This window comes from Oculina patagonica, chromosome 14 (assembly GCF_052425735.1).
Source record: "Oculina patagonica isolate OP01 chromosome 14, crgOcupat, whole genome shotgun sequence".
Lineage (NCBI taxonomy): Eukaryota > Metazoa > Cnidaria > Anthozoa > Scleractinia > Oculinidae > Oculina > Oculina patagonica.
The window spans coordinates 5,263,367-5,289,958 of record NC_135771.1 but is presented as its reverse complement, the minus strand read 5'-3'; the positions used below and the strand labels follow the sequence as shown (position 1 = coordinate 5,289,958).

Genomic DNA, 26,592 nt, shown 5'->3' with positions numbered 1-26,592 from the left:
CGTTTCCCATCGCCCCGTCTTTTGTGATGATGGGTCGGTCGGTCGGGCAAAAAAAAAAAAACGAAAAAACACTTGGGTTCCAGAGAAGGCCGGGCTGCTAAGAAAGAAAGCCTGATCACAAAGTCAACTCCAAAACGTGGTCTTTTCGTTCGTTATTCCTTATCAAATGTCTAAACAGTCTTTAAATAACGTAGTATCGATGTTTATTAAAGACAAAGACATCATATACCAATCGTTTTAATAAAACAAGATCGTGTGCTTGTAAATTGAAGTACTTGCTTCTTTAACTAGTGAATCTGGATTTTTTTTTTTTTTTTTTTTTACTTTTCGAAAAAAATGGGTCGGTCAGGCGATGGGAAACGATACATTTTACTGGGATGGCCTTTGTTGTCATTAAATTTTTGTAGTTAGTTAGATAGGTAGATAGTCCAGTAACTTAATTGACTGATGGAAAAACCGTGTATAAATAAAGTTATCTTATCTTGTAAGCTGCTCAAATAATTCCAGCGTTACAAAAGAATTTTCATGAACAAGGCCGACAACTCCTTTAAAAGAAAGAGCTTTATTTTATCAGTATACACTCAGATGTTTATATAAAAAACGAAATTAGCGCCCCGTCCCTAACAAGCGCCCTAACTCCGATAGACGCCTTCCAAAACGAAATAAGGCCCCGGACAGGCCTTCCAAGAGGGTCTCAATGGGGTAACCGTTAGGCGTAAATATCGAAAAATTTCAACCGTTAGCCGGAAAAAGTGTTAACCGTAAAAAAATGAAAGTGAAATTCTTAAGATCTCCTTTCAAGACTTTATAGTGTCTTGTCTAACTGGAAGTGTCCACTGAATATGTTTCGTGACATGAATTAAATGACGTTTTGTCAGCTCTGACTATTTTTAGACCTCTTTCAGTTTCTTCTTTTATGAGCTGACTATGGATATATTGAAAGCTATGATAAATATAGATCAATGATAAAAGTCAAATAAGGACATGATTTATTAACACAACAACGGAAATTAATTACTAACTTTTGAACAATGAAATTTATTTTTTTACACTTCTGTTAACCGTAACGGACTGAAGAAGTTAACCGTTAGCCGTAAGAAAGCCAAAATTTTAGCTGTTAACCATAAACGCCACCCTCTTCCAAGGCCTTAAAGCAAAGAGCGACGCGGTTCGGAGTCTTGGCGACACAGAAATTTCTAAACTGCGACAAGCGATATGATTTAATACGGCACTGAAATGCGACAGCGACACAATTAAAGGGACTATGTCACGGCTAAGTTAATCTTATGTTATTAAATTTTGCCATATATTCGCTATGAAACTAAACGTTTGCAAAGAAATTAATTCTTTGATACTAAATGACAAAACCATAGCTTTCCTCGGCAGCTAAATGTGTCTCCCGGGCAAGTAGAGCAAGCAGACAAGATTAACTTTGAAAACTTTTCCGCCGGACCATATTTCAAAAGCCCAGATCGCAATCCGTTTCAATCTTCGACACTTTTGGCCATCCGTACCTTCTTTTGCATTTGGTATGTTATTTAAATATTCCTTCACTGTTTTAAGAGGTTATTTTATACATTTAAACAAATTTGATGGTCATTTCCTATGCCTAAGTTTGGCTAAAATCCGTAACACGGTCCCTTTAACGCTAACAAAATGACAGCGAAATGATTGACAGTTGTGCATCTATCATTGACAGCAGGTAAATATACACTAAAAGGTTGTTTCAGTGAGCTTCGGTTTATCGTCACTTAAATTCTCATCCAGTAATTTGTCTTTATTCATCAACATTTCATTTGCGTTGTCATCATCCATGGATCGTATTGGCACTCCACCGTAATTTTCACGCTTTGGGGTGTACCTGGTAGCCAAGGGATACAGGGGGTGCTCATTCTGAGGGTCACGTGACTCAAACTCCACCTGAAGAAGGTCGTCACGTGACAAGTGCTCGACAATCGCGGCGCCGTAGGAGTCACCAATGATATTAACTATGCCGCGTAAACGATCCCTGAGACGGAGAAGGAAGTTGATAGTATAAACAAGTGTGCTAACTCTCGGAGGCCGTAGCAACTCTATTTAAGCACTCTTCCCTCGCCCCTCCCCCCTCGACACCCCTTCACTCCGAACACCTTAAAGCAGTGACAGGAAAAAAAAGCTAGTTAATCTCGTAGTTTTCTAACTTTAAAGGGACACTCACACGAGCTTTACTTCTTAAAAAGCCTTAAGACGGCAAATCTATAAATAGTGGTCCAGTATTGTTAAAAATTACTATGTTTACTATAAGTTTAGGGAAGTCATAAACAAGTGATATTTTTTGTGATGCCAACAGGAATTTCGAACTTTAGGAACTTGAAAAAGTTAGGCTGACTTTTTCAAGTTCTGCCCTTGTGGTCTGGAAAACAGCTAAAAACTAATAACGGCTCCCCTCTACCTTCAACAACAATTTACTTTATATCTTAATCTCGGTGTTCTATGAGCATTTCGTGTACCGGCGCGAGAGTACTTCGCCAATTGAAAAGCAGAAAACCCCGTGTCGGTGTCCCTTTTAGATACTCACAGAAGGACATCAACGGAGAACAGCAAGGCGATGTAATCTGTTGGTAATCCTACAGCTTGCAACACTATCACCATGGTAACCAAGCCGGCCTGAGGAATACCCGCCGCACCAACCGAGACTGCTGTTGACGTTAAGCTAAAATGAAATAACAACAAACATTAAACAAAAAGACAAACAAAACAACAACGAGACTGACAAGTGCAACAATGAATTAAGTGCCAACGATGTTTACTTTCAAACTAAAGGTAGCAGAGATTGGAGGGGGGTGGGGGTGAATGGGTTCGCGGATCGACGGATTTGGCCTTAAAAGCGCACGGACTGTGGATTTTGCGATAAATTGAGGGAATTCGCGGCTTTCGAAAATAAAATAAATCGCGAATTAGCTGAGAATTTTAATTAGCCCAGATTCCGGACTCTTCATGTCAGGAAGTTCGGATCGTGGATACTAAACGAATCTCGGATCAATTTGCTTGGTCGTCTACTGTCCGTTCCATGCAGTGAACCTCCACCACACAAAGTTTTCAAGTAATGCGCATTCGGATTTCAACGAAAATAGTGGCGAATTGACGGACGTGGCCAAAAAATAGCACAGATCGACGGGCTTGGGAGCTTGAAACAAATAGATATATACCGCAGTCCAATATGCCGCGGAACATAGTATCAATTTTCTCCTAACAAGGCGAGAATAAAGAAAATCATCTATTTAACTTGGAGATATAGTCTTGAGTCATGCGCCACCATTAATTCTCAAAACTAATATTAAAAGAAATGTGTATCGGTCCGTAATGAGAATCTGCAGTCCTTCCGTTTGGAAACTTTAGCTTTTATGCCATTTATATGTAATGTGGACTGTACACTTCCTGAATGACGTCATTGCCTAAATAATAGAGGAAAAACTTTGCTTTTCAAATAGACTTTTCTATTAGACCTTGTTTTTTGGAGCATAAAAAGATAGGAATATGTCTATTCTAATATTACTACTTCCCTTGAATGTTATCCTGAATGTTAGGCCTTCTATTTTAGCCGCGGGCGATCTGTTTTGGGACCGCCGTGCACGGTACGTGCAACCCGTTGACGTCACCAAAACGGATTAACCGCGAAAGACCTGGGAAAAAGCCGTACAGGAACTTGGCAAATCCTGAACTTCAAGATTCGAAGTTCCGTCAGGCTCTTACCATTACCTCCCCCTCCCACCCTACTCTCCCTCATCCTTTCCCCCTCCTCCCTAACCTTTCTGCTTGTATGACGGATTATTTACCTTGTAATGATTATCTCTGGTATGGTAAGCTTGATACCGCTGGCCTGTGCGATGAACAGAGCTGATACAGCTTCATATAAGGCCGTGCCGTCCATGTTCAACACAGCGCCGAGCGGCAAAATAAAACGACTGATTCTCACGTCCACTTTGTTGTTTTCTTCCAGGCATCTCATAGTGGTTGGCAATGTCGCGGCGCTAGGAAGAGAATCAGTACACTACGTGATTTTATATTTGTAAAAATGTAAATTCTGCTTTCGAGCCTCAAGGCCCATCAGGCCGGATCTTATCCCGGTTTCACTAGCATGAAGCGACTAGGTGTATTTCTACTCCCCCGTGGATGGGATGCTAGTCCGTCGCAGGGTTTCCACCGAGCATTAAATTCCCCAGTACCCATTTATACACCTGGGTGGAGAGAGGCACGATGAGAGTAAAGTGTCTTGCCCAAGAAAACAACACAGTGACCCCGGCCAGGGCTCGAACCCAGACCGCTCGATCCGGAGTCCAGCGCACTAAACATTAAGTCTCCATGTCCTTAGGCTACTTATATAAAATAATGATGATGATGATGATGATGATGACGATGACGATGATGATGATGATGATGATGATGATGATGATGATGATGATGATGATGATGAAGATGATGATGATGATGATGATGATACTGGGTTCTTTTGTCTTAGATTACCATAATCCATATCTGTTCTGTAATTCATATCTGTTCAAGGGAAAATACGTTCTGGAAATAGCTGACAGCTAACCACTGATCTGAGGAAACGCAAAGGAATGAGCAATCGCGATAGACACTTCGGGTCACTTAAGAAAGAAATTTGAGAGCCCCGCAATACCGACGAACACCGGTCTTGTTATCGCGGACGTGGTTTTCGCATCTTTTAAATTCGGTACATTGACGTCCATATTTATAAACAAGGTTTGACTGTATAACACAACCAATTAAAACATCTACCTTGATGCGGTGCCAATCATTGTGACGATCGCGCCACTCATTCGCGCCATGAACTTGAACGGATTTGCACGCACCACTACGAAGTAAATGAGCGGAAGAACGACAAGGAGGTGGATACCGAGCCCGCAGATTACGGTCAGCGTGTACATGGCAAGCAAGCGGAACGAATCGAGGATGTTGTCCACTGATGCGATTTTGGCGGCGATTAGACTGCAAATTCCGATAGGAGAAACCCTGAAATTGAACGGTAAATCATCAGATCAGTATCGGATTTGATGTTGAACAATCGTTTTAGGAATAGAGCGTAATAGCGGCGATATATAAAATAGTCAAAATATCCTCCGCTGAAAGTGTCCCTTTTCAGCTGGAATTTATCCCGGTTTCAGCAGCATAAAGCGACTAGGGGTAAAGTGTAAAAATTATTGATATTTTTTAACTAAAATAATGTTAAAATTAGTAGTCGCTAAAAATAGTAACCTTAAGGTACTCGATTTCCTGATGGATACACCTTTACATAATCGGTTGAACTGAACTTACCACATCACAAGTTTAATCATCTTCATAACGATCTCATTCAATGCATCGAAGAAAGACTTCATCACCGCTCCCCTCTCGCGCAGATTTCCCAAGAAAATTCCAAACACCACAGAGAATACAACCAGTCCTATGACATTCAGCGTACCCTTGGGGTCTATCATCATCCCTGCCGGTACTAAAACTGTCGGGGCATCTCCGGTGGGAACTTTGTGTACCGTAGTCAAATTGTGGGTCCCGTTGTTGAATATTTTCATAGCTGCTAGCTGAGAAGCATTCAGACTTCTGACATCCACGGTGACGTTATACCAGCCGCCTCCATCTTTATCTGTAGATGTACCGTACGCAACTTCATCGTACTTCGTTCTTTTCTGGAAATAATAAATCAGTATAAAAACTGGACTAAGTGGGTCATTATTCTAGAAGCGTTGAACGCGTGAAAAGAATGGCGCGAAAGAATTGGAAAAAAAAAAAACAGAGGCACGAGGGGGTGGGGGACGGGGAGCGAGAAAAAAGAGAGGATTGTCCTAAAGTCTTTCTTACTCGAAAAGGGAAGGAAGAAAGAAAGAGGGATGGAGTGGAAGTGGGGGTTCTTATGCTCCAATAAGGGTAAGAGGGCAAGGGAATTTTCTCTACTCTGTCACTGGCCTCTTCTAAGTCAAAATTGTTTAAAATGGGAGTATTGTTTTCGCGAGAAAATGTATCTTTTATTAAAGTAAACTGTTTACTTGGCGCTGTTAGATGCGACACAAATGTAAAACTACAACTCAAAGTATCTGCAAAGCATGTATAATGCAGGTAGACTGCGAACTCAGCTTATTTCTTCCGAAGGTTGTTTCACACTGAGAAACAAAGCTGAGGAGAAAAAAACCCACGGTGTAGCAAGCGCGCGGGAAAATAGTCGCGTAAAGCAAGTCACGTGATTTGATTTGCCTTTGATTGGTTATATATAGGGGCTTACGTCCTGATTGGTTAAAGTATGTTTTGTAAAAGCGTTCTTGCTCTTACTACGTGCTCATCTAGTAATTAATTTTGACGATCTGGCAGCTTCTTGCACCGAACAGACAAAACAAACACTCTTACAAACCTGGCGAAACGATGCTTCCACAATGTTGTCTGGGAAACAGCTCCTACGATGGAAGCCAAAAACCATGTTAGAGAAACATTCTGTTTATATATAATTTTAGAGGGCAAAGCGTGTTTAAATAATCAAGTTTACCTTACCTTACCATTTAAGCCCTAGCTAATTTATTCAATTCCGCCTTTTCAAGGTCAATTTACTTTTTTACGTTGTTTAATGGACAATCCGAGACTATGCGGTCTATGCGGGACGGCGAGACTCTTGTTTTAGCATTCGACACCGAGATTTTAATTTTACGGTTAAATTTTTTGAGTTAGTCCGAGACTCACAATCCGAGCCCGAAACTCATAACCTTATAGTCGATTATAGCTAACCTTCATAACACAAAGAGGTAAATTCAGAGCCATGTTCTTCGAGACCGAGAACAGTCACCGAATTTTTTTTCTTACAATCCGGTTGATGCATCCTTTGCTATATCGCAATAGATCGGCTCAATTTATGTTTAAGATAACAAAAAAGCTTTTAAAATTGATTCAGTATCTCATATATAATCACAATATATTTGCACAGTAAGGAAATAAGGAAAGGGAATTTAAATTCTGTAGCCTTTATCGCGATAGACGGGCTCAGGTAAGAGAACAGAATTTACTGTTTTTACTGGATTCAGTATCCTGTACTCACAATAGCCCGGTCCAGTTTAATTTGAGTACACGACTGAAGGAAAGAGATATTCTGAATCCTAGACCGCATTAGATCGGCTCAGCCTGGGTGTGATATGAGGGGAAAGCTTTTAAATCAGCTTCGTTTGTTTGTTGTCCCATTTCAGACCATATGGTGTTTCCCTTGAAATTTTTTTCTTTCAAATAAATTATAAGGCCCCGTCCACACGCACCCGTTTTTATTAAAAAACGGGATTTTTTTCTCTTTTTTATACAAAATATCGCGTCCAGACGCATTGTTTTCGAATCGCTTTCGCTCGTCCACACGAATCCTTTTCTGTTTGAAAACGGATATTTTTTTATACGGATCGGTCTTAAATTTTCCATCTCTTCCTCTGAAATCAAGGTTTAGTCGACAATGTCGTAACACCAAGCACTTTTTATACACTAGTCAACTATAAAATATGCTAGGCAGTGAAACATGCTTACCCAGCACGAGATTAAGAAATTAATCAAAGTCTCTTCGAGATGTCGACGTTTTTGCATGAAGTATGAGTCGAAGGTTTATCCTGTGCATTGTTCTTCGAACTTATCATTACAGTTTCTTTGCAGTTTAGTTTAACAATTTCCTATCTTCGCGGAGGAAATGCAGCCATATAATTTTGTCAAAAATAGCTCGTCCGCGCCGGGTATTTATACACATATTCCTTAACATTACACAAATAAACAGTGCAAATTTCACCGAGATCTGACAATTCTATACTTTAAAATTTGCAAGGACCTTTCGAGGCAGTCGATTACGGCAGCGAAATTAGCAAATGAAACAGCAAAATATGCGTTCGACGCTTTGTTTTTGCGACGCCATATTTGAATTGTTATAGGTAGACCGCTGTTCAATGTGTTCAAGGCCGTATCGTTACGATTGCTCCACGAAAAAGCACGAAAAAAAGTACTGATATTTCCGACTACTGTCGGAGAAAACATTGCGCATATAATTGGGGCGTAAACAAATCGTTACACTCAAGCTGCGTTTTGTCTAGGCTCTGCGAGGGTCGGATATCAAGACCCAGGATTAAACAAAAGCCATATATACAGTGAATGCTTTCGAATTATATTTGAAGATGAAATACGAAAGAATTTTGCTGTCTTTGACTGAAATTCCACTCGAACTGCGTAGATACGATCGCATGTTGTAAAGCCGATTCATGCAACATTGCTGTCATTCCCTGTCAACGCGAGGTCACGTCCCTAACGACCTAGGCTGATGACGAAATAGAGTTGCGCTTGCATGTAGCGACCAAATTTAGCCTAATTTTTAACTGCTCCTAAGCTAAAAGAAGCCCCCATCTCTTGCATTTGTTTTAACTTCAATAATATCTTTGAAAAGAGCGAGTTTTTTGGTATGGTTTATTTTTGACGTTTGTAATTTTTAAACGATGTAAGTGCTAGTGATTATTTATTCGTGTTTTAGTTACGCAATCCATTGTTTGTGCGACGCTTTTTATAGATCGCCTTTCAGACACACGTGCGTTGAGATAAGAAAGCTGACATGTCACTTTTAAAATTGTTATATAACGTTTGTAAATGTGACAAGTCACGTTTTTTTCACGAGATCGCAAGTGATCACCCACAGCGGAAAGTAATGCCTTGAGAAATTAAAACAGTCCCTTGATAAATTAAAAAAGTCCCTTGAGAGTTTACAAATATGTGGTTCCAAATTTTGTCCACATAACCCCTATTCTACGTTTTTAGCTTGTAAACAAGCAAAAACGTCGAAAAAATGGGGATTAAAAGCTGCAAAAAAATTTAGATGATGAGCGAGAAAATTCAACTTCTGGCAAGCAGGCACTTGAAACTAGCGTGACTAGCTAGGGATATCTACAAAAACCAGAAAGTCAAGATGAACCACAAAGAAGCGCTAACGTACCTTAACAGATCCAGGAACGCATCTAACGGTCGATACGGAGTGATTTCTTTCTGTTCTGGCGGTTTGGCTTGACTTCCCGGCCGGATGATAGTCACTACCAGAATACCCAAAATTACAGCCACCACAGTGGTACAAAGATAGTAAATAACAGCTCGCCTGCCGATTCGTCCACTAGCTTTCGCGTCGATCCCAGAAAGAGCACAAACAAGGCTTGCAACTATCAAAGGCAGGACCAACATCTTGAGCATGTTAATGAAAAGCTCGCCTGGAAATCCTATCAGCATCAGCGTGGTTTTCCTCTCCTCTGGATTTTCGATTCCATTGACGGAGCCGTTGACAGACACACCAATGATGAATCCCACTATAACGCCAAACATCATCAAGACCAGAAGAATATCTTGACGCAATTTGCGCGCGAATGCAATGCAACAACGGGTACAAACGTTTTCTTTGAAACCAGGCATGGTAGAGGTTCTGTAAAAAAATTGGTTAGAAAGGCAAGTTAAAGACGATCCCATCCACGTCCCCAGAAGCCGCGATCTTTTTGGCCAACACCAAGAATAATTACCTCTGGCTGGTTCGGATTTTTTTAGGCATGCAGATTTTCGATTGTCAGCTAATCAGATTTGGGGCTGAATCCCAGGGGGGGGGGGGGGAATAGTGATTTTAAGTGACGGGGATGATCGAAGGATTTTTTTGGGTTCGAAATTATTGATTCCGGGATTTTTTGGGGTAGGAAAATTTGGCAAGTATTTTTTTGATTTAAGTAGGGATGTTTTTTGGTATTTAAAACAATCTGAACATTCGTGGTAGTGCTTTGGCTGCGTTTTTCTGTGAATTAGGTACAAACAAACATGTTTTGCTGTTGATTTTTGAGGGGTTAATTTTTGATCTAGGGATTTTTTTGGGTTACGTTGGAAGCCCTTGGGATTTTTTTGGGTCTTGAATTTTGCCCCCATTCGATCATCCCCGTCATTTGAAATCCCGAATACCCCCCCCCCCCCCTGGGGGCTGAATACCCTCTCAGTCTGCGCAGAATTACCGAAGTCCGTGAATCGCCGACTTCCAAACTGGCCAAAGATCGTACGTTATTTTTGATGTTTTTATCATCTGGAAGATGATGCAGATCACGAATTTGAAAAAGCGACGTTTCGAGCGTTTGCCCTTCGTCGGAGTTAAGACTTTGCTTCGACGAAGGACTAACTATCGAAAGTTACGTCAGCTTTTCTTTTAATTTCCCGCGTGCACTTTTCTAAAGAAAACAAGCAAAATACTACGGTATGTAAATTTCGTGTTTTCGAATTGACATAACACTCGCTCTATCCTATACCCATTCTCCTACAGACCCGGTCGTTAACCAAACTGGCGGCGTTTTTGCGTATTTTAACAGGTCATAGAAAAAAGAGGATTCATCCAAATGAAAACAATGGCACAGAAATACTCCAAAAAATATGGCAATTTGCTTTAGCGGAAAAAAGATTTTGGGATTAGGCGCACTTTTAAGTCAGTAAGGTATAAACTCTGATTGAGTTTATGGCCTTGCGATATTTGACAATTCACCGCTGTTCTAGTAAGAAAAAAAAATTGGGAGACAACAAAGAGCTTTTGAAGCACAAGAGTATAAATATTAATAAAACGCCTCTTTTCCTTGATCATTTGCAGTACTTAGAAATATTGGCGCGTGAATGAAATTAAGTGAATAAATGGACTTTCACGATGTCCTTTGGTAGTTTGATTTCGAAACTCCGCCTGAAACGATGTGATATTAAGACATTATCGATTTCTGTCTACAGAATCAGAACTATTTGCTTCCTACTTAATCCAGTTATTGTCGCACATCTAACATTCTCTCGTCATGGCTGGCTGCAAAAACGTTAAATGAACCGTAAATGCTAACAGTCTTAACGCAATAAATTTCAGACGTTATCTTTGGATATTATTTTCAAAGTCTGATACTGTTACCATGTTTTCAGTATACCTGCTCAAATCAACACTAACTGACAACCTAGCTGTCAACCCATCTCTATTTCGTACCATTTTGTTTACTAAATAAGGCGGATCACTCTGGTGTGATTGAAACGTTCGAGGCAGACAATTTGGCAAGAAATGAGAAATGAAATGAAATAACTCATCAAATACTAATAAAAAGGTTGGTATTTTGTAAAACTTTCGACTGATTCTTCTTGACTCAGATTCGCCTAGAGACTTCAAAATTCTGCATCCCCGGCAGTTGAATACCAAATGCTGTCTAACAGTGCTTTAGACCTGCAGTGCAATTATTTATTTGCGCACACCCATATGGAGTGTATTACAATACTCTTGTGAAATAAATAAATTAACACCCTCGCACTTTCTTACTTTGTAACATTTATAAGTTAACGTACTTACGTACCGTCCAGAAAGCAACAATTTCTGTAGAATCTTGCCGCGGCTAGTTCACCAAGCAATCGGGCTTAAACGCGGATAAGTGAATTCCTGTAGACCGCTCATATGTATAAATAAGTATCACTAAAGAGAACAATTAAACAGACGCAAAAAAATTTGCATTTGCTCGAAGCTTTATAATTTCTTACTCAAGCGAAACAGCTGAGACATTTTAAAGATTATGATTTGATTGGGGTAAATTTTAGTTTTCAGTTCCATAAAATGAAAGCATGAATAGTGAATCGAATGTTTCTAAACTTAAGCAGCGAGGAATGCGCAAGAACTACAGTTTATGTATATCTTAGCTAAAAGCATTTGGTGATCTTCAGAGCGAGGTTTCTTTTTACTTGTTTCCTAATTATCACTGAAGTTCCTTGGTCAGTTTAAGGGAGACCTTAATGTCTCCTAGAAATGATACTTAGGAGATATGCCTTACCTCAAAATTTTAGTGGGACGAGTTTTATAAGTGAGATTGGGGTGTGGTTTTTCCTTCTGAATAATAAATGAAGAGAAATTTGTGATAAAATTATAAATATGTTTTTTTTTGGTGTATTTTCCACAGGCGAAAATGTGAGCTTTTGCACCCCTTGTTGATTTAAAGTTTGGTTTTAATATACTCTGCACATTTACTTATGTATTTAATATAATCATTGTGAAGTACATGCACATTTCCTAAAGGAATTATCAATTGAATTATATGATCTTGTTTTATGATCAGGCCCGGCATCTTTTATCATGGTGAATCAAACTGAATTATTGCGTAAAATGGGCCTAGTGGTTTTCCTGTTCGATTGAAACTTAAAATGCATGACATATTGATACAGAGTTATCTGAAACATTTACATTCATTCGTTTCTGTTACCTTCGATACTGAATCCTTTAATCTGGTTCGCTCTACTGCACAACCAATATTCGTATCAGAAAACCGACATGAAAACTTCGTTTATAAAAAATTACGAGATCTCGTCTTTGGCTTCGAAAAAGGACTGATCAAAGACTAATGTACTTTGGCTTATCTACATCCGCTCATATTCTTGCCCCTCAACCTCCCACCCCCTCCCTCCCATCCCTGCCTACAAAAATGAGTTAGTTGAGTGTATGTAAGACCGATAAAACACAAAGACATTTTCAGTTTATATTATATATCGTGCGCTTAGCCTTGAAAATGGCTTTTTATATCTAGTAACGTTTACGCAGATGACTGAAGCTTTTCGGGTCGTATGGACACAAAAATTAATGCAATACAATGGTACAGAAAAAATACTTTATTCATCACAGAGGAAGCGTGTTGCTTCGTTTACAATTGGTGCATTCATCAGTAAAAAGAAAATCGTTCCAAGCCGGAAACTATACAAAATAATTCTGTTGATGCTATCCCTCTTTGCATCTTGTGATTTCTGTGACAGATTCTCCCCTTTTGATTGGAATAGACATTTTACAAAAGTATATCGTTGAAGAACTACTTTTCTCAATAACATAAAAAAATATTTGTTTTAATTTGTTTAGACGTCTCGGATTTGATAACTTTCATTTCTAAGAAGGAAATTAAGGCTTTGAGTTGAGATCACAGTTAAACTCTATTTTTGATAAAAACTTGAAGGAAGGGATAAAAAATTAAGAAGAAAATATAGTACAGCTCTCAGTTAGTATAAATGTGAGATACAGCTTCGCAAATGCGACAGTTACAGAAACAAACTGGCGACCGATGACCGTTGAAATTTTGCTCGGCACGGTGTTAATTACGCAGACGAACTGCTTTTTTGACTGAAATACAAATTGTGCTTCCAAACATACAAATTAAACTCGTGTTTCAGGTGTTTCTCCTGAAGTATACGTATCTCACTAAAAGAAGCATTGTGTTTTTCTTTTACAATTTTATGGTGAGAAATTTTTATTTCGTTAGATATTCGGTGTTAGAATTGCATTAATTTTATTAGCACACTTGCTTGCTCATTGTGTGTCAATTGGGACCATAAAAACTTTGTCAACTTCTCGGGGTTTGATTCGTTCCCTGTAAAAAGATAAACAAAAAGATTCAAGGTTATATAAAGCTTGTTATGCCACGAATACTTCTGGATAACATTGCCTTGCAGCACTCGGACATGAAGCTACAGTGTACATAGAGTACGCCGCGTGTATGATGTTCAGGGAGTGGGGGTACTCATAACATTTTTAAGGGGAGGCTCCGCCCCGAGGTTCAACCCCTTACCATTATTTTTATGCACCATTCTTAACACAAAAGAAACCCCTTTTGTATACCTTCAACGAGATTATGGCACCCCCTTTCACATACTAACAGAAGGGTACTGCATCTTTTTACTTAATTTGTCACTTGAATGAGCCCTAAAAATACTTATAAATGGATCGACCTTTCGGTGGGTCTGTTTCGAGACATATTTTGAAGGTCCTATAACACCTTAATGAAAGTATTCCCTCCGCTTTTGTAAGCTTCAACTCGTGAAATCCTAACCCTTATAACCTAGAGCCTGAATAAGGTACCCCTTTCGGGCGGAGCCTTCCCCAGGAGTAACCCCAGGGGTAATGATGTCAAGGTGACTCAAGAACACAGTACAAGAGCAATGGGTGTATGCTGCTGATAACACTATCATTTGAAGGCCGACTTACGTCAAGTATTTGTCCCGTATAAGATCATATCGTTTCGTCTTGGAATTGAAGGCGCCTCTGTGTCCATTGGCGTGCTGTGCTTTGTCGTAGCGATCAACGTCATATCGTCCAGGACCAACGGGATTCTGACAATGAAAAGAGTTACGATGAGCTATTTTTGAACAAAGTGATATAATTTTCAGAGAAAGATTACATTGCATTGATTGCCCGGCAAGCTTTCTGGTGGGACCCACAGGGAAGCAGACGAAGAGGGAGACCATGTAACAGCTTGAGGAGGGATACAGAACGCACTATGCAGTTGAAGAACTACACCTGGACGCAGATGGAACGCCTGGCCAGAAAAAGGGGGAATTGGAGGAGTTTTGTTGTTGCCTATGCTCCGAAATGAAGTGAAAAGGGATCAGATCAGTTCGGATTTTTGAACAAATTAACTTACACAGCTGTACACCACAGCTATCACGGAACTGAGAAGGGGAAAAAAAAAACAAATCACAAAACCACTGAGAATGTTCAAGGTAGAAAAAAAAGGCAACGGTTTAATGGACAAATGCATTTCTGTTGATTGCTAAAGACTTGTCTACAGAATCCAGTGTTACTTCAGTACTCGAATAGAACTATGGGTAGATAACCCGAGTAAAACTGAACAAATAACGAATAAAGCGAAGTGAATACGAAATTCCCCAATTTCTGAAATGGCCGCCATGTTGTGACGTAACATGGTTATCAAATTTGATAACGATCCTGGACTGGTACTTGGTCTTAGGCATATACGTTTTTTTAATGAGCTTCTTTATCGAATCATCCTATAAACCGATTGACAGTACCCCTCTCAGAGCAATGGGCTGCGTACTTTCCGCGCAGGTGGTAGAAGTTAAACACACTTACGGTACTTCCAAGGAAAAATCTCCTAGCATGGCGGTCAAAGCGTTCAGCGGTTGACCCGAACGGTGGTCTCACGGAAGCTTCGGGTTTGGTGAGGTCCTGGGGAGTATAGTTGCCAGGTCCTGGATCACTCTAACGAGAAGAAAAAATAAATAAGTAAAAAATAGTCATGTCTAACCCCTGTTCAACATGGTTTCTTTGCGTTGGCTAAGTCTACACTGATGAAACTATCAATGAAAACGCGAACAGTCGACAAGCTCATGACATAGGCGTACCAATTTCACGTACACGCGACTGTTTCTTATAAGAGGTACTGCGTTACAAAGATTTGCTTTATAGCTGAAGGTTTGTATGGGAACGCAACAGTTTAGCTGATAAGAAGTTGCGTTCTCATACAAACCTTTATACATGTAAATCAAATTCTGGCCTGCGTTCGCGCGTTCTTTTATGGTGAGCGTGAGCTACCTGTGACCAATCACAGTTCAGGAAAACAGTAATATCATGACTTACCGGATCTCTAGGATACTGGCTCAGCGTAGAACAGTAGATTCTATTGGTTGGATATGGCGGAAAACGCTGCACCTTCAGGAAGGCTCCGTGGTGCTTTTTGTGTTTGTCTGCGGAAAATAACTCAAGTCAGCATAGAGCGTGGCTTTCAATTTACTTTCAAAAGCAAATTAATTGGCTATTATTGCAACCTGCGTTATACCAATCAGAGAATACTTGCACTTATTTCAACCTAGACTACAAGCAGTCCCTATTTTTTCGCAGAGTCCGTCGAACTTGAAGCGAAAATTTTTTCGAAGAGTCCGTCGAGCTTGAAGCGAAAAAAAATGAACGCGCGGGGGGAGGAGGCGGGGCGAGGCGAGAAGCGAATTTATTTTTTTGCTTCACGCTCGACGGACTCTGCGAAAAATAGGGACTGCTCGTAGTCTAATTTCAACCAATTAGAAGCCAGAACGAAAAGTAATCGTTGTTTCCCTGGCGCACGTTTTCCCCGAACTTTCACAAGACCCATAACTTTTTTGTTGTTAAAATGAGGCACGTTTGACTGAAACGCCGTTAATTTCATCGCGAGTACTGTCGGCTCCTCTTCTGTACGGAGGCAGTTACTCGACAGCTTTTGAAGCAGTTTTTCTGGGTTGTTACGCTCTGTTGTGGATAAGGGGAACAAGAAAACCCAAATAATCGCAGATGACCTACCTTTAAGCTCGTGTAAAAATGACTTCAAGTCATACTCTCCAGGGCCAAGGTTTTGCTTTGCCTGTAAGGTACATACACACAATTGAATTATGCAAACCGAATATGAATACCCTTAAAAATGTAGGGTACAGTGCATGCTGACATTGTCGTCAGGGGAGCAAGGTTGTGCACCGGATAAAATCTAAGAAGGAAGCAACTAGAGATGGAAAACATTTTCCGGGTTGGGCAACATTAACCGCAAGGGCTCAGTAACGTTTCTGACTTTCCACTTTCCCTAATCTTCGCGCATCTACGCACAATTTTCGTAGCGCACGCTGTTATGAACAACAACAGCAGCAACAACAACATTACCAAAAAAAAAAAATAAATTAACAAGTCGCAAACACTGCAGTCATCAACGCAGAAAAGGGCTTAGCCCGAAACGCTGTTGATTAATTTTATCAGACATTTTCACAAAAACTTTTCAACTTTCTTTTTAGTTAAGTTTTTTTTCTTTATTATATAACCATTGAAACCGCGGTCTTCGAAACGTACGATTCTGGGATGAAAACCGAAGGAGGAGGGGGGTACTCTTCTATAATTATCTTACCGGTAAAGCGAAGTATCCTACTGATATCGGCTTGTTTCTTTCGCCAGTGAAGAGATCATAAGGTCCTCTTTTGCTAACGACTCTCGCGTCCATCTCGTCTGTAAAGCTTTTCATCTCATACTGTCCTGGACAAAGATGACTTCCCTGTTTAAATGTACAATAAGAAAAAATATTAACAAGGTTGTCTGGCAAAAGTCGGTTTGGTGAAAATGAGGAGGATTTCCCGTTAACCTCCCCGAGGGGATTTGATTTGCATTTGCGCCCAGGCCTGGCCGCGTGTCAAGATGGCGACTGTAATCATGCCTCATTGCCTCAAGTATTACTGACGATACATTGGTTTTTTCAGTATCAAAAGGTAAAGAAAATATCGCTTTTTCTGATGTTAGACTAATGGAGCAAGCAACAACAAAGGTGATAACGAGAAAATCGATGTTATTGCTCACTTCACTAAACTCGTTGTACTGTCAGAGGCCAGCTAGTATGACCTATAAAACAATACCGAAATTCAGCGAAATTGGATAACACTCTGACCACGATAGGGTTGCTTCTTCTGAGTCTTTTCGTCTTCTTGTACAATGTAATCATTTATAAACTGGAAAACATGAACATGATTAGACTTCTGGGAGGCACCCTGGCCCGGGGGGGGGGGGGCATTTTTGTTGGGTATGTGCCGCTGGCCTCTCAGAACCCCTACCCCATTATAGTCATATTCTATGGCCAATTATAGACCCCATCTCAGTCACTTTTGGGTAAATTTAATTTTTACGACCCCAACTTAGTCACTTTCTGGCAGCTGTTTGTCAAATATTGAACAACAGCAATAAATACAGTAACAGCTATTATTTTTACATTTCCGTTCATAAATCACAATTTGCCAGAATTTTCGTACTCTCAAAATCCCGGAAAAGTGTGACCCCATTCTAGTCACCCTATAAAAAATGCTTGAAATGGCGACCCCATTATAGTTAGTCCAGTCGTGAAAATGCGACCCCATCCAGCAGCACATCCCCATTAGCCCATTTATAGGAAGTGCCCCCCCCCCCCCCACCGGGCACCCTGCAAGCACAGGGCTTCCCCTTTGGACGTTTAATCCCCACCCTTGTTATATGACGTTCTTCAGAATAAGACTACACTGTAGGAGGATTTTTTTTTCATAGACGCCAAAAATAATCAAGGGGGTATAGAATAATTTTTTCAATGCAAACATGTATTTAGAGAATCTTGATCTAGATCTGGATCAAAAAGTTGGAACTAATTCCCATTCAATCTTTTTGAGGCTGGCAACAAGTTGCAGGATATCTACAGTATTAGGTCCTTATTTTCCCCCATTCTTACGACAAGTTGACGTTGAATAATTTCTTTGAAATGCCTTAATTCCAAATTTTACAGGAAGGTGAACAAAAACAAATGGAAAAGACTATGGCTTTAAAATAATAAAATTTCCCATGCGCCACAATTTTTGGTTTATGACGTGTAATGGTTGTCCAATTGTTTCACACAAAAGATCCTCTGCTAATTTTAGCAATAGCGTCAACCATTACACATCATAACATCCAAAACTTTAAATTCGATAATCTTTTCCACTTTTTGTTGCTATTAAATGTTATTTCTCCCTTGTCCTGTAAATTTGAAATTTGAAAAATTCAAAGTCAACTTGTTGTAAAAGTGGAGGTTCCCTTTATGGCTATGTTTTTAATGAACATACCACTTCAGGAAGCTGTCTTTTGTAAGACTTTCCAGAGTCCAGCATCCCCACATTACTGACTGACTTTCTCTCCTTCTCTTCAACTACAGCGCTCGGAATTCCTCCATGTCCATATGTTCCTGGTCCTGGTACTTGACTCTGCAATATTATGTTGGCAAGCATACATGTAACTATATATGAGAAGTGAAAAACAAGCCTGATTCCCGTTCAGTAATTTCAAGCACTTAGTTTAATTTCAACTTTTATGAGAAGAGTGTAAACTACTCAGGTGCTGAAAAAGTGATAACAGTTTCTTAATTTAATGCCTTATGAGTTTTTACACTGATTTTGGGGAAGGCAGTATCCAAAACATTTTGGGTAGGGTGTACCTCTGGGCCTGTACTAAAAAGGAACCTTAACCTACTGTACTCGGTATTTAATTATTTCAGAAACATGAAGGATGATTGCTGATTGAAGGGAAAATAAGACAAACTGCAAAGGTTTTGGGAAGACTGCACGAGTACCACCCACACCTTTGCAGTTTTAATCCAGTTTAAGATGGTTTCCGCACAATTTTCGAGCAATACAGGCAAAAATAAAGTTACCAAAAAGACCTCTTAGCATGGCAACAGTTTTAGTACAGCTAACAAAAACCTGCCAAAAATTGAGCACTCAAGCTGACCCCGCGAGAGAAAAATGGATTTAAAGTTGTCTTTATTTCAGTTAAAATGGACGTTTTGCGCCAGTTCAAAACAAAATGGCGCGCGTTTTATACATTTTTTCGAGGTTTGAATTTAATTTTCTCGAGAATGCTTTAGAATTTAATTGCGGGGTCACTAAGACAAATGAATTTCGATGAGATCTTTTAAATAGTATACAAAATGTTGCCGTGCAATGAGTAGATTTTTGGTACTTAATTTTCGCACTCATTGCTCGAACTTTCAGCGGAATCCGTCTTAAATACTTCCCCAGGTATTTACATGGGGGCTTGAGATACTCCCCTTGGCAAGACCCTGTTAACCGCATGCATGATTGTACAGCTGTTATACCCCAGTGGTTGTTTTGGCCCCTTCTTAATGAGCTCTTTTCTGATTGATCATTTGTAATGGATTACCACACTGACATTATTCCAGCTAGCAGATTCATGGCTGATTTTTGTGACATATAATGTAGACAACATAAGTTTAAAACAAACCATTTTTGTTGTATCAAATCTGGCTTCTCTGGTTTCACATACACCTCTCGTACTGCCAGGCTTTTTAGCCATATGATCAATAAAGTCATTGATGTTGTATGTCCCTGGACCAAGCAATTGTTTCTGTTTTACCAAGGGAAAAAATTATAAAAATTAATTACATAAGAAATAATTACAATTATCATATAATTATGCACATGTAGATAAAGGAAGACAATTCTGTTCTTGCTATAAAATAATAAGATGGAGAAAGTAAAGCTACTGCACGCAAGATAACAATTGTTACCCATTAGGATATTACAGTAAAGTAAATTGTCACTTGAAAAAGTACATGTTCGGTGCAAATAATTTTTTGATAAAAATATTATCAGTACACTGCATAACAATATGAAGTTATATTATATGCATAAACAGGGCTGCAAATTAACAGTCAGTCATTGGACATTGGCAAACCAAAATTTGCTCATGTCCGACGAAATTCCAAGTGACCGGTCAGACATTATGTCCGGACAATTTTTGGATCATACATGTAAATCATTTTACAGCAACGATGAATAAAAATCCATCTGACCACAATTTTGTTTTGTCCGATCAAGATTGTGTCTTAGTAGGACACATGTCCTTTCATGTGAAAAAAATTATTTGCAGCGCTAGCCCTGCATAAAAGGTTGCATACCAGTAATTATCCAGGAGGGGGGGGGCACTCCCCTATATGGCCTATATGAGGACATGCCTTTGGATAGCATATGGTTTTTGACTCCTCCGGCCCTCAAAAGGGTATGTAATTTCAAACTCCTCTGTCCTAAACAGGGCCTGAACATGTCCTAGACAGGGTATGGCTGCAAGACTGTCATCGAGTATTTACATTGTTTTTGCTTTCGCTTCAGTGAAAAGCATAATTTTATTTGCTGGGATCGGAGTTCGCATTCCAATGCGTCGAACATCTCATATGGGATGCATCACAATAAAGCGGAAATGATTGTCGATGTTGTCCTTTGTCCTAAATAAGGTCTTAAAATAGGGGGTGTTGTCCCACACAGGGTAGGTATTTTTATTGTCCTTAACAGGGTCAGGGTTTCAAACCCTCAGCAGCACCCCCTATCCCTAAACATACGTCAAGTACCCCCCCCCCTGGGTAATTATGCATAATACATGTACTCACAGACTAACAGACTAAGCCTTTGAGTATTTGAATTGTTCCGATCCATGTAAGCAAATGCAAGATGGATCAAGTATAGAGAATTTATACAATGCACCTCAATTGACATCTGTGATCTCACCTGAAGCTGTTTCTTCTCCCATTGTTCTTTGTATAACAGATGAGGTATCTTTGCTAGACGGGCTGTTTCAAAACCTCTTTCCCATCCTGTCATTGAGGAGTGCAAGTTAATAGTAGTATTTTTGTATTAGACGCCCCCCTCTAATAAACACCTTGTGTCTAATAGATGTCCCCTTCAAGAATCATCTCAAAAACCAAGGAAATGCTCCATAGAGTAAAATCACGCAATACACTTAGTTTCTTGCATGACTTGGACATCGAAAAGGCCAACAACGCCATTATGGTTCACCAAGTAAACTACACAAATTCCTATAATTTGTTTTGTTGATGTTGTAACAGTTAAGTGACAAACGCCTCTCTTATAAACGCCTCATAATTATCTATAACTATTAAACGCCTCCTCTAGGACCCCTAAAATTTAATAGATTCCCCAGGCATTTATTAGATCAATAATATTATGATACTACAATGTAAATGCTAAAATATTATTAGGTTGTATAGTGTGATCATCCCGGGAGTGAGAAGTTCTGAAAAGAACTGTAAGTTGTTGGTGACTGACGGAATTTCAAGTCATTCTCAAAAATATTATTCTGAGAAAAACTGCAACTTTTTCTGTACATTTATGCAAACTGTAACTTAACTGTAGCACTGATCAGTTAGTAAAAACAAATTATGCTTCTGAGCAATTATCAAATAACACTGTAGCTTTTGGATGAGATTACACTCTGAAATGTAGCTTTAATATTTTCAGTACTATGTTTAGCTGACTCAGGAAATAGAGTTGTGAAGAAAATTTCCATACCAGGGCCAGAAGATCTCTCGGACACAGACTTTGGGTTGAATCCACCCACATCAATGTTATAAGAACCTGGTCCAAGGCGACGATTCTAGAATTAAGAATAGTGAGCAGACAAATAACTTAATTATAAAAAGTTAAAAGTGCATAATATAATTGTTTGCTATGGATTTTTTTTTTTGCTGCATCAATTCTCTCATCTTATCATCATTTTACCTTTTTCCTTATACCAATATGCAAGTATGAGCAAACGAGCACCCACTCAAATTTTGCAAGCATTCCGAGCAGAAGCCTAATTTTGCAAGCACTGTACCCCCTGCGTCAATAAAAAGACATTAGATCCATGGAAGTAAATATTTATGTCTTAGTTACATGTATTACTAGGGGTGGTGAAATTGGTCCTTCAAAGAAATCGTGTCTCGCAAAATTTTAGCCAAATTTCAGGGGTCTCGTTGTCTCGAATTTTTCTTTGATGCCTTCTCGGAGTCTCGATTTCTTTTGCAAGGCTAAAAAGGTCTCGGGCTCGCAGAAAAGATTTCAGACTCGCCATCTCGCAAAGTCTCGCATTAACCATTCGACACCCCTATTACTCTACTTACCACTTCCAACATGCATTTCTTGTCATAAGCAACTTGAGTTATTGTTCCAGGAGTTTTACTTTTGGGGTGAATACCAGCAACATCAAACCTGTAATTAAAAATAAAATTAAAAACATGGCCTTTGAGGCCAGCCTAGCCAAGTTAAATTTCTAACAAATGAGACATGATGGCCCAAAAAGTAGCGACAACATTTAAACTGAAATCATGACAAACAACTTTCTGTCAAAAATTTTCTTTTTATTTCTGACAGAGGCCACACAAGAATTTCAGCTAGATCAGGATGTATGTAAAGGACATTTAAAAAATCAAGCAAGTAAAGTGACTCCCCCCTTCCCCCTCTCCGCCAAATCAACTATGAACGTATTTCAGACTGCATGAAAATCTTCACTCTAGTTGCAATGTATTTGTAATTACAAATAAATATATAGAATTCACAGAAGAACATATCAGATTGCGGTAACACGCATGCATAAACATTGTTAACATTTAGACCGTATCAGAAAAGTTATTGAAATCAATTATCAATGTTAAATTTTCTACTAAAATTTTTTTGGCGTAGAAATCCCGTTTTAAATGTGTTTTTTTTAGCTGCGTATTTAGTAACGCTGTTTCACATCTCCAAGAAATATTTCCTGATGGTATTCATTTAATCTTATTCTGACTTGAAAAGGGAATTGAAAAGGTCATTGTTTTGAAGCATTCCACAAGATGTTGACAAGCCAATGCTTTCAATTCACGAGTCCAAAACCACGAAATGCTTGAAAGTGAATTAGATCTTTAAGTTTAAGTTCGAACCTTTCCCTTATGTTTAAAAGAAGATTACTCGAACATAAAATTAATTAAGAACAAGCTTTAGCTACAAACAACTTATCGATTCGATTAATTTTGACATCAACAATAGCTCACGCTGCAAAACTCACAAGAACTGTTACTAACCTTGATGTCTGTACTCCAAAAGGCGCCCCAGAAAATTTCTTTTGCGACATTTTCGCTGCCTTCTATCTTCTACCATTCATAAATTTTAAAACAGCCTTAAAAGTTACATACTTTCAGTTCATTTCGGCTTCATAACTTCACTTGACTCGGCGTGAAAGTAAATTGCTTAGCAACAACCGGAAAACGCTAGGCGACAATGAGATGCGAATTGAAGGCCAGGCTACCTGCACATCCGGATTGACTCGTCCCCGGAAATTTTTTATTTTGCTTTTTTTTTCCTCGGCCATAAAATAATTCACCGGAGTCTTACACCCCTGATATTGAAATTATTTACCAAAAGATTTATTGTAGGCAAAGTTACAAAAATATATTAAATCTTTCAGAAAACTCTGAAGATCACGGACCGGAAGTGAAATTTCAGCGTATTCCAATGAAACTTTTTTTGTGGACTAGAAAATGTTTGGTCTAAGAGAGGCACGAATCGAGAGGCACTAATTTTTATGCGTCCCCAATAAAAAGCGACATTTTTTTCTGCGAAATTTCAAAAATATATATATATATATATATATATATATATATATATATATATATATATATATATATATATGCAGCTTCATTTTAAAGCTATTTGAAATCGCAGTCTGATGATATTCCACGAGCGCGCGTTATGAGTCACGTATTACCAAGTCATCTCAAACATGTATTCAACAAGCGCAAGTAAAATTTTTGAATTATTAAAAGCAACTACGTAATATAGGCAAATCTTGCTAATTTGGTGTCACACAAAAAGAGACCGGTAAACTATATTTGTTGACCACGTTTGTCAGGTATGGTATTATGGCTGACATTAAATGACCGCTACTAGGCCAATCAAAACTCTGGAAATAGGCATTATCCAATGCTGCAGTTTTTAAAAGTTTCTGTTGTAACGGCGTTCTTTGTTAACAATGTCTTGCAAAAAACCTTAGTTCTGTAGCCTGAAGCTATTCACTCCCAATGGATAAGCGCGCGAGTTTTACCATTAAAGATATTCGTGTCGACCGCGTAACAAAGATTGCGCCTTTATGACGTAAAGGACAATTGAACAAGATTTCTAATTCGTTAGCCATTCCCTTCGATATCCTAAAGGCTTTTGCTGCTCATCAAGTTTCTTCTAACGATACTCCTATGGACCCCTCCCCGGGGAGCTTTTCAAATCTCAGAGGTGGAGCAAGTAATGACACAGGAAGCGACCACTCTTATATCAAGGAGCCAGTTGGTATCGGACAAACGCACAATGGTGACAACAATCTTCAACTTGTGCATTTACTTACCACAAACCCAGCAGCAGCCCTGCCAGCAATTTTTCCGGCCAGAGGAAGCTCGCAGAAGGTGTTCCCTCGTCGGACGTTTCAGCTGAACCGGCCAGGAAGAATGTCCAATATAAATAACAGTTTTAGAGGAGGTGTAAATAATTACGGTGTTCGTGAAAGTGACCAGATCATTGCAAATTCCTGGACAGCTAACGTGATGAGTGAGAGGCTGCCCTTTAGAAGACAGCGTTCATTCTCAGAGCTTTATGTTTCCAAGGAGGAGATCGATAAAAAGGGTTGTTGCATTGACAAGGATGGAAATTTTGATTTTGATTCTCTGTTGCCGGTTGTGTATTGGAGGCCAGAATTGGATAACGATTTCCCCCTTTGGGACGACAGTTAGTTTATTTGCTATGTAATCGTAAAAAAATATATAAAAAATCTGATTTGGTTGTCGGTATCTTAAAATAGTTTAAAATGCAAGGTATTGGTGTAGTAAATATCGTGTTTAAAACTCGTGATACGAATGTATATGCAAACATTGTCATCATATTAAATCATGATTGAGGTTCCGTACCTACGACTCCTACGGAAGGGTTAAGCGAGCCAAGCGTTTCAAGAGGGAGTACAAGCAACGTAAATCTAAAGGAATTATGTTTGTTAAAATAATGGCTGGTAAAATTTATGGTTACTCTTAATAAAGTTCGAAAGTCAGCGATTATATAAAGCCAAATGCAAAATCAGGTCTGCAATGCGTACATAAATGAACTGCTGCTGTATTACATTTAACCTTGCAACAACAACAAAGATATGACAAAGGGAATAGAACGCTCAGGCTAAGTAAACGTGCTGATGAGCTTGTAGCAGACTAACCGCGAGGTGAGCACCTCGGCCTCGTTAATTTTACCCGAAGCTTGTTTTATTTAACACGTTACCTAAAAGGAAACTTTACTGATTCAAAAATAGACTATTGGCATCACCATCGCTTTCAGTTGTGGGCAGATCGCTTGGCAGTTTATAAATTCCAACACTCGATAAAGATGCGTTGACAAGATTTTACGGAAATCAGCTATTTTCAAAGTTCAACTGCCAGGACGTGGGTAACATTTATCGAGAGCAAAACATTTATCGAGAGCATGCGCGCCACCGAAGAGGTCGGACGTATTCTGTAAGCGGCGTCGTCCTTCCCGTCCTCAACCTAATTCAACAACGGTTATTAATCTGAAATGCGACTCCTTCTTTAAACAAAACGTGATTCATGTCCAGCAAAGGCAGAAAAAACAAAAGAGGTGACAGGGGCTCGATGGAAGAGGAGAGTAGTATCGCCAAGAAACAAAACATGCATGGCGGCGCGTGAGGCTAATTTGGACGAAAGCAGTAAGAACGATGCCGACATTGAGTCAGAAGAAGAAGAAGAGGAAGAAACAACGCTTGAAGAAATTAAACGTCTTCTGGTAGGGGTCCAGCAAACGTTGCACGATATGCGAACGGAAAACGGCGGCTGAAATTGCCGAATTGAAATCATCTTTCAACAAGCACTCAACCGAAATTAGCACGCTGAAGAAAGCTTTAAATAACGCACTTGACGACAACGACAAGTTAAGAAAGTCGGTGAATTCCCTTAAGCAGAAAGTAAATGAACAGGAACGAAACATCGACGAGCTCTATGGTCAGCAAGATGACCTTGAACAATACACGCGAAAACACGCGCTTGAAATACATGGTATTCCAGAAGATCTGTATACTGCAACGGAAGTCGTAAAACACGGGGGGGGGGGGGGGGGAAGGCGAAAAGCACGAAAAATGAAAAATAGGGGGAGCGCGGGGAACGTCGATTCTCTCCAGGCTACGCACTCTTACGTTTCACCTCTCCCCATTTCCCAGCCCGTACGGAACACGAAAGAGGCAATACCACTGTGCGTGTTTTCCTGCTTGCTTTTGCTGTTTTCTGCATGCGCTTGTTGATCAGTCGTTCTCACTGTTTTTCTTTTCTCGGCGGCCGTGGATTCGTGAAAAGAAATTAAAAAGTCGCCTGATCGCAGGTTCATGCTAAAGCCTCCACGCTGACCGAACTGGTTTCCTCCCAAAACCAGCCCAAGACAAAT

At 39.5% G+C, this 26,592-nt stretch overlaps 2 protein-coding genes across 2 annotated transcripts; both read right to left on the bottom strand.

Moving 5' to 3' along the window:
- Positions 1 to 546: 546 nt before the first annotated feature.
- Positions 547 to 11,466, bottom strand: LOC144638159 (excitatory amino acid transporter 1-like). Its single transcript, XM_078497358.1, has 8 exons — positions 11,376 to 11,466; positions 8,984 to 9,457; positions 6,404 to 6,446; positions 5,320 to 5,687; positions 4,783 to 5,016; positions 3,816 to 4,010; positions 2,558 to 2,692; positions 547 to 2,008 (listed from the first exon to the last, which is right to left on the bottom strand). Exons 2-8 carry the CDS (start codon positions 9,445 to 9,447, stop codon positions 1,714 to 1,716), a joined length of 1,734 nt encoding a protein of 577 aa, XP_078353484.1. The 5' UTR covers positions 9,448 to 9,457; positions 11,376 to 11,466; the 3' UTR covers positions 547 to 1,713.
- Positions 11,467 to 12,657: 1,191 nt separating this feature from the next.
- On the bottom strand, positions 12,658 to 23,373 carry LOC144637753 (ciliary microtubule-associated protein 2-like). The gene is made up of 12 exons (XM_078496831.1): positions 23,196 to 23,373; positions 22,260 to 22,347; positions 21,667 to 21,751; positions 20,866 to 20,951; positions 19,586 to 19,708; positions 18,412 to 18,549; positions 16,707 to 16,850; positions 16,118 to 16,178; positions 15,425 to 15,531; positions 14,918 to 15,046; positions 14,033 to 14,157; positions 12,658 to 13,418 (listed from the first exon to the last, which is right to left on the bottom strand). Exons 1-12 carry the CDS (start codon positions 23,243 to 23,245, stop codon positions 13,358 to 13,360), a joined length of 1,197 nt encoding a protein of 398 aa, XP_078352957.1. The 5' UTR covers positions 23,246 to 23,373; the 3' UTR covers positions 12,658 to 13,357.
- Between the last annotated feature and the right edge of the window lie 3,219 nt (positions 23,374 to 26,592).

Excerpts from the sequence above, each read along its gene's own strand:
- LOC144638159 (XM_078497358.1), bottom strand. The coding sequence starts at position 9,447 with ATGCCTGGTTTCAAAGAAAACGTTTGTACCCGTTGTTGCATTGCATTC. Across the intron at positions 6,447-8,983 it reads GCGTTCCTGGATCTGTTAAG|GAGCTGTTTCCCAGACAACA; the intron begins GTACGTTAGCGC and ends CTTCCATCGTAG. Across the intron at positions 5,017-5,319 it reads ATGATTAAACTTGTGATGTG|GGTTTCTCCTATCGGAATTT; the intron begins GTAAGTTCAGTT and ends GTTCAATTTCAG.
- LOC144637753 (XM_078496831.1), bottom strand. The coding sequence starts at position 23,245 with ATGTCGCAAAAGAAATTTTCTGGGGCGCCTTTTGGAGTACAGACATCA. Across the intron at positions 22,348-23,195 it reads TTTGGAGTACAGACATCAAG|GTTTGATGTTGCTGGTATTC; the intron begins GTTAGTAACAGT and ends TTTTAATTACAG. Across the intron at positions 15,532-16,117 it reads ATTTTTACACGAGCTTAAAG|ACAAACACAAAAAGCACCAC; the intron begins GTAGGTCATCTG and ends TATTTTCCGCAG.